Raw genomic sequence first — 11,240 nt, 5'->3', positions numbered from 1 at the left:
GCACCGACACGAGTCCAGGTGAGGCTCCGGCCAGTTACAGACTGCACCGACATGAGTCCAGGCGAGGCTCCGACCAGTTACAGACTGCACCGACACAAGTCCGGGTGAGGCTCCGGCCGGTTACAGACTGCACCGACACGAGTCCAGATGAGGCTCCGGCCAGTTACAGACTACACCGACACGAGTCCAGGTGAGGCTCCGGCCGGTTGCAGACTTCACCGACACGAGTCCAGGTGAGGCTCCGGCCAGTTACAGACTGCACCGCCACGAGTCCAGGTGAGGCTCCGGCCAGTTACAGACGGCACAACGGCACCCTGGCGGTCATGTGACGGAACTCTGCTTCGCGGGATGCTCCGGGAAGAGAGGCTCCGCGTTTTTTTTTCTGGATCGGATAGCTCAAGTGCGCAAAAACTCATAACTTTGACATATATCGCGATGTGTTTTGGTGATAATGGTGATGTAACTATGCATATATGACGATGATGGCATGCCATGACGATACTTGTGGTAATGGCGGGTTTTTCACCTTGCATGTGTCTTTGATGGCTTTTCATTTGTGTCCTAAATACTTCCCTATTTCAGCGACTTTCATCTAAAGCATTTTAAATTTTCATTGCTCGGATGTTGCCGAACTTTGCCTGCGAGACGATTTCGCGTCGTAAACGTCTGATGACGCTGGTATCAGACCACGCTCTCGTCCGTGGCCGCCTGCAGGGTCCGCCAGGTGAACGAAGTGACCACGAAGACGCTGCGGGCGATCCTGACCCAGACGGCCGGCCAGAGTCGCAACGTGGAGAGCATCGCCGTCTACATGGCCAAGATGGAGGGCCGCATGCTCAACATGGATAGAGCCCTGCAGAAGGTACGCGGCCGCCACCAGCGGAGGGGGGGGAGGCAGTTCGGGGTGTCGGGCTCGCTTGGCGTTCGGAGCCGGGACCAGCTTCGTCGGGCGGGAGCTCGCTGTGTCAGAGGGGCGTGCGGCAATGAGGAAAAACACATACATCAGACAGTGGGAATATATTGGAAGATCGAGGGAGAGAGGAATTAGAGAATTGGAAGAAATGTGGGTAAGATGGGAGATTAAGACGAGGCTCAAGAGGGGCAAAAGAAAAGGAGAGAAGAACGCAGAGAGCTGATGTAGAGGTGAGGTTGGCAGAGAGGTAAGGGGTTAGGGGGATACGAGAGAGAGAAAAAAAGAGAGAGTGAGAGAAAGACAGAGAGAGAGAGAGAGTGAGAGGAAGACAGAGAGAGAGAGGGAAAGAAAGACAGAGAGAGAGAGAGGGAGAAAGAGAGAGAGAGAGAGAGAGAGAGAGAGAGAGAGAGAGAAGAGAGAGAGAGAGAGAGAGAGAGAGAGAGAGAGAGAGAGAGAGAGAGAGAGAGAGAGAGAGAGAGAGAGAGAGAGAGAGGAGAGAGAGAGAGAGAGAGAGAGAGAGAGAGAGAGAGAGAGAGAGAGGAGAGAGAGAGAGAGAGAGAGAGAGAGAGAGAGAGAGAGAGGAGAGAGAGAGAGAGAGAGAGAGAGAGAGAGAGAGAGAGAGCGTCTGCAAGAGCGCTACTCTGCGGCTCGGCCGCCGTCCTTCGCACACGACACGTGTTCTAATTAGCCCATCACGCGTGATGAATGGGTAAACACGGCGGCTTGTCCGACCGCACAATCCGCTGCACCCTTCACTCCCACCCAGCTGCGCCGCGTCTTGGCGCGTGTCCAGAGCACGTGCAAAAAGCAGATGCTGCCAGGCAACGACCCGCGCGGACAGCGGTGATGTCACGCGGGTGGGTTGATGTCAGCCTCTAACTGTCCTCCGTTTTGGCCGCGGTAGGTGACATCATTGTCGTGATTTGACGGCGTGGTTGGATTACGTTTAGTTCCCGGTCTCGGCCCTCTCAGGGTGTGTCACACGGATACACGACGACAGCTTGCTGGCGAGGAGGTGTTCAACGATCCCAGGAAGCCTGTTCCTGCAGATCACGGCCGATGACGCAGGCGGCGCCCGCCGACAAAGGCTGAGGCTGCGATCATTAGGACGGCCCGCGCGCCCCCCGCGCTGTTTTAGGGCCGACTCACGGCCACATGTCACGATATTGCAGTCATGGGGAGTGAATCACGCACTCGAATAAACACACAGGATCATGTCTCGTGTGTTTACAACTTGGCGGACGATTAGGCCCGGACGTTGGCCGCTGCGTGGTGGTCCGACCCTGTGCACAGGGAGGTCGTGAACTCTGTCGCCTGGCATGACAACCCGGTTGTTGCAGCGGCTGCTGAGACCTCCGTCACGGCCGAGGGAGAGGTGGTAGCCAGGGGTGACAAGGGCGGGTGTGACACGGCCGGAGGTGTTATTGGCCCCGCGACCTGTGAGAGCACTTCAAGTGAACGGCGGACAAGGCCATGTTCTCACCGGAGAGGACACTGATGACTTGCCAGCGTTTAGGAAACTGTGGCAACCTGATCACTCTTACGTAACTGCCCTGGAGCAGCGGAAGTGGATAGACCACTCACCCAGAGCTCTGCCGCATCTCGGACGCTGCGTCCCGCGATGCCCGCTGGACATCGGTGAGACGGCAGGATTTTCGTGTGCCCCAGAACGACCGGAAGATGGACGAGGTCCTGAAGCTGCTGAGAGCGCAGCAGAGCCAGGTCATCGAGAGTCGCTCCGCCGGCCCGCCCGATAACGTCGTCAACAAGCTGGACAGCATCGACGAAACCCTGAATGAGAGGTGCGCTGGCGGCCGGACCGCTTCCCGCGAGCGGCGGGTCGTCTGGACTCGCGTTCATCCTATAACACCGGTCAGGGTTCCCAGGCGGGATTTCTTTGATCGTCGGGTATTGGGAAATCACGCGTTCTGCATGATACGCCGAGGCATTGCGCTGGCTTTGGCTGGCGAGGACTCGGCTCCGACGTGTGACGAGCCGACGTGCCGGCACTGCTCCATGAAAACCCATTCAGCGCATCAGTGCAATGTGGCTCACGCTCCGTGTGTCGCCCTGTGGCCAATCGCTCGACTTGCTTCGTGAGTCATGCATTTGTTCCGACTGATGCAGCGGCTGGTGCTGACGTGAGCCGCCGGCTATGAACCCGCTGACTATGAACCCGCTCGTCTGACCCGGCTGACGGGCCGACCCTGCGTGCGACGTGATTCCGCCCCTTGACAAACCGTGCTGAGGGCGTGATGTCCTTGATCCAACCTTCGCAGGTCCGACCGCGCTGATCTGACCACGCTGAGCGCTTGATCCTGCTGACCAGACCCCCAGCTGATGTGGTTGACCGGGCCTGACTTTGTATGTGACTTGATCCCACTGATGGCGTAGCCTTACTGATGACCTGACAGTTGACACCTCTGATGGCCTGATACTGAGGACACTGCTGACCTGACACTGTTGGCTGACGCCGGTAACCCGAACCATCCGACTGGGCCTTACAGACCTGACCCAACTGTCTGACTGTGACATCGATTCTGACCTGACCCTATCGTAGAACCTGTTGACCAGACCTGGGTGGCCTGAACCTGCTGATCTGACTCTGCTGACCTGACCCCAGTGAGCTGTACCTGCTGACCTGACCTGACCCGGCCAACCTGACCGCACTGTCCGCCCCAGCTGACCTGATGCCGACGACCTGACCCCGTTGGCCTGACCCCGGTGGCCTGACCCGGTGACCTGCCCCTGGTGACCTGACCCCGATGATCTGAGCGCGCTGACCTGCCCCGGTGTCGGCGTCGGCAGGATGAGCGGCCTGCTGAGCGAGGCGCTCACCTCGCGGGAGAGGGTGACGTCACACCTACAGCGGCAGGACCGCATGATGAACGACCTCGCCAACAGCCTGGGTAGCGTGTCCGGCCTCTCCATGTCCATCCAGCAGACCTCCGAGCAGTTGCAGGGAACCGAGGCCAAGCTGGCCAAGCACACCCAGGTCAGAGACTCACGGCACTTGGGCATGATAAGCTGGCCGGCACACCATTGACCGCAGAACTTCCGCGGGCGAGGCGTCATCTGACCGCGTCGTTATTGGTGCAGTAACAAGGCGTGAACAACGCCATTACAAGAGGTGCTCGGATAAGGGTAGCGATTCATGCCATCGTGGAGGAGTAATAAATTGCGTAGGTAACTGCATTTGAAATGTCAAAGCAGTGTCATTTACGCACATTGCGTACACACTGGCGCTCAATCCTTTGACCCGCGCAACTACCGCTCTCGTCGCGCTCAGCCTAAATCCGCGGTGTTTCCACGGGCCGGCAGGACGCGGAGACGATCCTGACGCAGCTCTCGGTGGGCGTCGGCGTGCTGATCGACAACGCCCACCAGCTGGGCAACGACTCGCGCCTGGTGGCTGATGACGTCAGCGCGGTGCGCCAGGACCTGCAGCGGCTGGCGCGCGACATGGACGCCCGGCAGGTGCGTCCGTGCCGCACGTCGCGTGCCGCGTGCTGCGTGCCACGTGCCACGTACCACGCATGTCCTGTTGGTGTGGCTGAGGCTCTGCAGCACGGAACCGGACGGGGGGGGGGGGGGGAGGGGGAGGGGGGAGGGCAGGAAACCAATGCCCCAGCTTTTGTGGAACAGAATGGCATGCGCACGGAGTTCTATGTGAAGAGACGACGTAACAACTTTGACGGCGCTCTTCCTCAACCTTTGGCCCGTGGTGGGGCTGCTGCATGCTGGCTAAATTAGCCGCGATAGCAGAGGTCTTTTGATTCAGATCTAGAAGCAAGTGGCGTTAGGAAGCGAATCCTGACGGGTGTGTTTTTTCTGTCCCTTGTGTTGGCTATCGCAGATTCAGGCGCCACCACCAAGGGTTCTCAGACGCGGTTGAACGCTGCTGTCCGGTAATGCGCACGTGACCTCGGCACCGTGACCCAACGTGCCCCGGATCGGCCCCTCGCCCGCCAGGTGGAGCTGTTCAGCAGCCAGTACCAGACCAGCAGCCAATCGAGTGACGTGTACGACAAGATCAAACGGGACATCGACCTAGCGACCAACAACACGGCGGCGGAGATGGGCCAGCTGCGCTCGGAGGTGAGGTCGCCATCTGCGCATGCGCACGCAGACCAGGGTGGGATGACCTGGAGGAACTAGCAGTTTCTGAGAGATAATTTTGTGAGGGCTTTCATCGCGCCGCCGTGATGGCTGTGATGATTGGTGATGATCAAATGACCGGTGAGGGGTTTCGTTTTAGAGGTTAGTTCATGAGCAACACTCGATTGCCAAAGTCAGAGTCACCTACGCGCGCCCGAAAGTTTTCTCATGCTTGCCGCGTGCGGTCATCCCGACGGACGCTATGCGAACACGCGGCATCTGCTGAGAGGCGTCAGTCAGTGGCAGCATACACTCTGCCCATGGGTCCGCGGCGATGCATCACGCAAGGGCGGCAGTAAAACGCCAAGTCACGTCATGGACATTTAAAGATGAGACGAGCCGCACTCCTTCGAAACTGACGACCTCATGAGCCGCAGCTGCGGTCAATGTTGATCAAAAGCTCATGGGCCCCTCGCTCCCGTTTCCTTGTTGGGTGTGCCGTGACGAACGAACAGCAAAGTTGATGATGCAAGTGATCCCGGGGGCACAGGGTCAGTGTCACTGACCTGTTGCAGGCGGGGATAACGGGCGGAAATGCACACCTCGCGCTGGTGCGAGCACGCGTGTGTTGCGAGCATCGGACTGGCTGGGTGGGAGCTGATGTGCGGGGGTAGTCGCGGCTGGATGGTAGCTGCTGTGAGGGGATAATAGTGGTTGGGTGTAAGCCGCCATGTGGGGTTGGTCGTGGCTGGGTGGCAGCTGCTGTGTGGGGATGATCGCAGCTGGGTGGCAGCTGCTGTGTGGGGATGATCGCAGCTGGGTGGCAGCTGCTGTGTGGGGGTAGTCGCAGCTGGGTGGCAGCTGCCGTGTGGGGTAGTCGCAGCTGGGTGGCAGCTGCCGTGTGGGAGTAGTCGCAGCTCGGTGGCCGCCGATGTGTTCACATGCCCGACTGCCTCGCATCTGCCGCGTAAATTGCCCGGTATATTACTGTGCCATGCCTCCGGCGATGGTTCCTTGTGCTGCTAAGCTAAGAAGACGGCACTCGTGAACGTGACGTGTTCGTGGAACGGAGGTCTAAATGGTCAACAGATATGACCTTCAGATGCCAAACAATGCATGGCTAATAGACATTTGAGTGAGCTGAATCATGTCAGTTAGATATTCAGCCGGTAACAGTGGGAGGGCATGGTTTGCGTTGCTGCTCATTATCATGCTCATTATCATTGCGTTGCTGCTCATATCTCACGGGACCCCCGCTGCGGCAAATTGTGGAGATCGGCGCGGAGAGAGACCGCGTTTGCCGCCCATCTCACGGGGCCTCTGCTGCTGCAGATCGTGGAGATCGGCGCGGAGAGGGACCGCGTTTGCCGCCTATCCCACGGGACCTCTGCCGCTGCAGATTGTGGAGATCGGCGCGGAGAGAGATCGCGTTTGCCGCCTATCTCACGGGACCTCTGCTGCTGCAGATTGTGGAGATCGGCGCGGAGAGAGATCGCGTTTGCCGCCTATCTCACGGGACCTCTGCTGCTGCAGATTGTGGAGATCGGCGCGGAGAGAGATCGCGTTTGCCGCCTATCTCACGGGACCACTGTTGCTGCAGATTGTGGAGAGCGGCGCGGAGAGGGACCGCGTTTGCCGCCTATCTCACGGGACCTCTGCTGCTGCAGATTGTGGAGAGCGGCGCGGAGAGGGACCACCTATCTCACGGGATCTCCGTTGTTGCAGATTGTGGAGATCGGCGCGGAGAGAGACCGCGTTTGCCACCTATCTCACGGGATCTCCGTTGCTGCAGATTGTGGAGAGCGGCGCGGAGAAGGACCGCGTTTGCTGCCTATCTCACGGGACCTCCGTTGCTGCAGATTGTGGAGAGCGGCGCGGAGAGGGACCGCTTGGTGGACGCTCGGATGGAGGGGCTGAAGGGCGGCCAGACGCAGCTGACCAACATGGTTCAGGAGTCGATGGCCATGGCCGAGGGGCTCTACGAGCGGGTCAACCAGGGCTACAACGACCTGAAGAGGGAGATCCAAGGTGCGGACTCATGCCGCCGATCCAGTTGCTGTCACGCTGTGGGACGTCTCCCATCTGAAGATGGTTCTCACGTTCCCGCAGGCCAATTACTGAGAGATGCGCGCGGTCGCTAGATGGACACAATTCTGTATTCTAACGTGATGTAGATTCGCAGCGATTTTTCAAGGCCAGTGTCTTCATCTTTTTTAGTTTTTTTCACGAAGGCTGTCTTCCGTGCGCACATGTACTATCTGGTAGCTTTCCGTGCACACTTTGTGAATGCAGTTACTCCGCACATACACGCGACTCCGGTGGAATGCTGGCCGTGATGTTCCTGACGTGACAGCGCCTCTTGCCTGTCTTGTCCAGGCCTGTCGAACCTGGAGGAGGTGATGGTGGACACGGCGGACAGCGTGCTGGACACCAAGCGGCGGCTGGAGTTCGGCGTGCAGCAGATCCTGCTGGAGGTGGAGGCGGCCGTCAAGGCGCAGGGCATCAAGATCAACGGCACGTTCTCCACCAAGTTCGGCAGCATCTCGCAAGAGATCCTGGCCAACCAGTCGGTGGCGCTGCACAACATGACCAAGTCGATCGAGGGCGAGATCGCGCAGGTCTGGCGCCAGATCGGCGTCATGTACCAGACGCTCTCGAGCTCGGCGGATGTGCTGGACAAGATCGATGACAAGACCACTCAGTATGTCAACGGCTCGCTTGAGCAGACCGAAAAGGTACCCTGCCGAGTACACAACACGCGGCGCGCACAGCGGCCGCTCGATTTAGCTAGGTTCGGTCAAGGTTATTTCTGGATATGGTAACCAAGTTGCCTGATTATCCAATAGTATAAGGTAACCAGTTACCTTTGCCTGGTTACTCCAATGTGCTCTTTATCCGCAATCGCTGCAATGCAATGTTTGGAGTCATGCTAAGCAGCAGTAGCAGTAGAACAGCTTGAGAGTTCTTCGTTGTTGCGTATAGAACGCACTCTCGTAACCGACATATCCTAAATTGGGCAGCACGTGTTGTTAATTCTTTTCAGGCTTCGCAGGGGTAGACCAATCACTATTTGCAACGTATAACATAATGGCAGTGTCCATGTCCATATACATGTCCTCGCTATTTGCACCGTACCTCTGTTTTCAGAGCGTTCACATTTACTCGTCTCCGTTCACAGTTCCGTCATTGCGTGCCAAGCTAAACCACTTGAGTAAGAGTGTCATCACCGCCTTCCCCCCCCCCCCCCCTCCAGGTGGACGGCACGGTGGGCGACGTGGCCAAGCGCGTCGGCGAGGTAGAGGAGAACCTTAACTTCCTGCTGGGCCGCCTCTCGCTGGTCGTCTCCGAGTTCAACCAGATGAAGTCGGGTATCGGCGCTGAACTCGACCTGCTGCGCACCAAGTTCAAGACGTTCGGCCCCGAGTCGGCCTACGTCGTCAGCGACGCCGGCGGCGCCGACGGCGACGGCGGTCTGCGGAAGATACCGATCCAGTGACGGCGCGGCGCGGCGGCGTGAGAGCGGCGCGGCGGCGTGAGAGCGGCGCCGGGAGCCGGCGGGGTCGGAGGCGCGCGGCCGGGGTGGTTTTGCGGCGGTGCGGCGCTCGGTCCGGTGTGGAGAGCGTCACTGTCACAGACCGGAGTGAACTGGGTCGCAGTGCGAACGGCCTCGGCAGCAGAGCGCACGCTTTTTGCGAGGTTGATCTTTTTGTACAGTGTGACGTATTTTAAGGCTCATTAATTTCAGTCGCGCTGACGGAGGGTCGAAGCTGGGAGACGAAAGTAGATCTTGTGGTGTTATCATGCGAGTAGGTTTTCATTGAGTGTGTAGGATAATTTCAGCCATACGCATCGGGCTGCAGGGCTTTGGAAAACATCGAAAATCCACGCTCTGTCATGCGGCCGAAATGAGTTGCATCCATGCTGTCGGTAACTGTCGCGAGCTGGTCTCAAAGCGCTTTGCTTTTCACGCCCCGTACTCACTGCTTCCATTTCGCTCTTGTGTTAAGATTGCAGTGGTGTGTTGTTAGCAAACATCGTCATAAACGTCTCCGCTAATGTCCTGCCGGCGTGCGGCCGACATCTGCGCGGCCCACCAGCGCGGCGTCGTGACCTTTCACCGCCGCCCGTCGCAGCCGGCGCCGGAGACGGATGGGCGCGGCGCCCCAGCAGCCCCCTTCCGGCGGGCAGCGGGCCGCCTGCTGCGGCAGCGTCCGCCCCACGTGACGCCTCTGCGCTCTGGTGTCGCCGCACGTCCAGACCGCTGGCCGATGTATACAGCGGGGGGCGCGCGCGGTGTACACACGAGCGGCCGTTCACCGGACAGCGTGGTGAAATACACGGAGCTTTTGTGCCGCTCGGTTCACTGGCCGTCCACTGCGGGCTGGCAGACGCGGCGCTCTGGCGGCGTCCGCGACCGGCCGAGCCCCCGGGGACCCCCGAGCGGTCGGCGGAGCCCCCGGGACGCCCGAGCTGTCAGCTGCGGGTGTCGAGCGTGTGCGAGATGTCCTGGTCGGCTGGTGAGGACGGTCGTCTGGCGCTGGTCGGAGGGCACCAGGACGGCTCGGCTTGAAGACGTGGTGACAAGGAGCAACTCTGCACAAGCTGCGGCTGCTAAGCGATCTATGATGGGGAGAATACAAAGGCGATGAAACAGAAGTGACGCGACGTGCGATGCAGCCACAAATAACGTCCCCGTAGAAACTTTCCAGCTTATTCAGGTTTTTGGAGCCTTCTTCTTCTAGACATTATCGTCTTCTAATAGGCGAAACAACAAATCTGAGCACGCCATGGGCGGGCCGTTGCAGAAACATGACACACTTAGCTCATGTTACATGCCATCTTCGGTGATCGCTTCCAAAGCAGGCATGTTTGACGCCGTCTGGCCGAATTTAGGGGTCAACTGATATAATTATCATCATTTATGTTATATCACGCTTGGGCTTAACACCGCAGAGTGATAAACATTACAAAAAAGAATGGACGAAGCAAGCATTTGGCAGCACAGGCTAAATCATCATCGTCAAAAGGCGGCGGGATTTATCAGAGAGTTCTTATAGAAGGGGCTGGTGGGTGCCCACCCCTCCTTCTTCATCCTGTGGTCTATGTGACCAGCAACCAGATTTAGGGTCGACTGGAGACAGCAGTACGTTATGCATTTGGTAGATGGTGCGAGCTGATATATTTACGAGCCACCCTCGATGCTCGTGCAGGACAAAAATAACAGGATATTGTATAACTTGTGAGGCAACTAAACCGAGCGCGCGCACCAGCCTTTTTACTGTAAAAGTGGGTTGCGAGACTTCCTCCTCCCCCCCGGCGGTTGAGCGCGGACGTTCAGTGCGCTCACGTCGCAGTGTCACGGTCACATTTACGGCCGTGTTTGTCCAGGATCGTGCACTAGGCCACGCCAACTTTGATGATTATTCTTTATTCGCCAGTGTCTCAACCCGGTACGTTTTTTTCATTAACTTTTATTTACTTTACAGTGTACATAGATTATATCTTGTTTCGCTTGTCTGGGCGGGTCAAATGAATCGAGTTGTTCATCTTCTCTACGTAGCCTCGCATATCTGTGTAAGCCCATGCGTTCTATGGGATTCCAGTGTGATTCCGTTTGGAATCCCGTGAGACATTCCGATCGGAATCTGGTAGGATTGTCTTCTCGAAATTTCATGGAACTGTACCATCGGACCCGGTCAGATTTTGTACTAGGGTAGACTTGGGGTAACCTGGGGCTTCACTGCGGTAATCTCGCTGCTAAGGCAGAATCGGTTTTTCATTTTTCCAACATGAGCTTACAGCGTATTGGGTTGATTCCATGCCTGCCTTTGAGGCACGAAGCCAATAATTTGAGTCGACTTCCATTCCAACTCACCGAGATTTGATGTCAGTCCGGAATCGAATCAGGTGGCGGGGAATCTCGGGACGGTGATTTTTGTGCATCAAACTCCCCAAGCCACGAAAGGTCCATACAACGCATCTGCATTTTGATAATAAACAGTGGCCCTTCAGTGGCTCATTTGCCGCAGATGCAACTGCCATCGGAGTGATATTATTTGTCGCCATTTTCATTTTGATTCAAAGCCATTCGTCACCGACCTGACTTAGGGTGCTCGGTGACAAACCATCAGTAAACCCTAACTTTGTACGGAAGCTAGTGTATGCAGTCGGTGGCTGCAGAATGAAAATACATGTTTGACCTCGAAACTCAATCAGATCAACGGCTCGC

At 57.6% G+C, this 11,240-nt stretch overlaps 1 protein-coding gene across 1 annotated transcript; it reads left to right on the top strand.

The window, feature by feature from the left end:
* The first annotated feature begins 51 nt into the window (after positions 1 to 51).
* Positions 52 to 9,361, top strand: LOC119106106 (uncharacterized). The gene is made up of 9 exons (XM_037229703.1): positions 52 to 104; positions 715 to 862; positions 2,582 to 2,715; positions 3,722 to 3,908; positions 4,235 to 4,390; positions 4,886 to 5,011; positions 6,871 to 7,039; positions 7,388 to 7,746; positions 8,265 to 9,361. Exons 1-9 carry the CDS (start codon positions 52 to 54, stop codon positions 8,505 to 8,507), a joined length of 1,575 nt encoding a protein of 524 aa, XP_037085598.1. The 3' UTR covers positions 8,508 to 9,361.
* Positions 9,362 to 11,240: the final 1,879 nt, after the last annotated feature.

Source organism: Pollicipes pollicipes, unplaced genomic scaffold, assembly GCF_011947565.3.
Source record: "Pollicipes pollicipes isolate AB1234 unplaced genomic scaffold, Ppol_2.1 Scaffold_6138;HRSCAF=7277_pilon_pilon_pilon, whole genome shotgun sequence".
Classification (NCBI taxonomy): domain Eukaryota; kingdom Metazoa; phylum Arthropoda; class Thecostraca; order Pollicipedomorpha; family Pollicipedidae; genus Pollicipes; species Pollicipes pollicipes.
This window is presented reverse-complemented; position numbering and strand designations above follow the sequence as displayed.

Coding starts and splice junctions, on each gene's coding strand:
- LOC119106106 (XM_037229703.1), top strand. CDS start 52: ATGAGTCCAGGCGAGGCTCCGACCAGTTACAGACTGCACCGACACAAG. Junction 863..2,581: donor TGGATAGAGCCCTGCAGAAG/GTACGCGGCCGC, acceptor CGTGTGCCCCAG/AACGACCGGAAGATGGACGA. Junction 7,040..7,387: donor CCTGAAGAGGGAGATCCAAG/GTGCGGACTCAT, acceptor TGTCTTGTCCAG/GCCTGTCGAACCTGGAGGAG.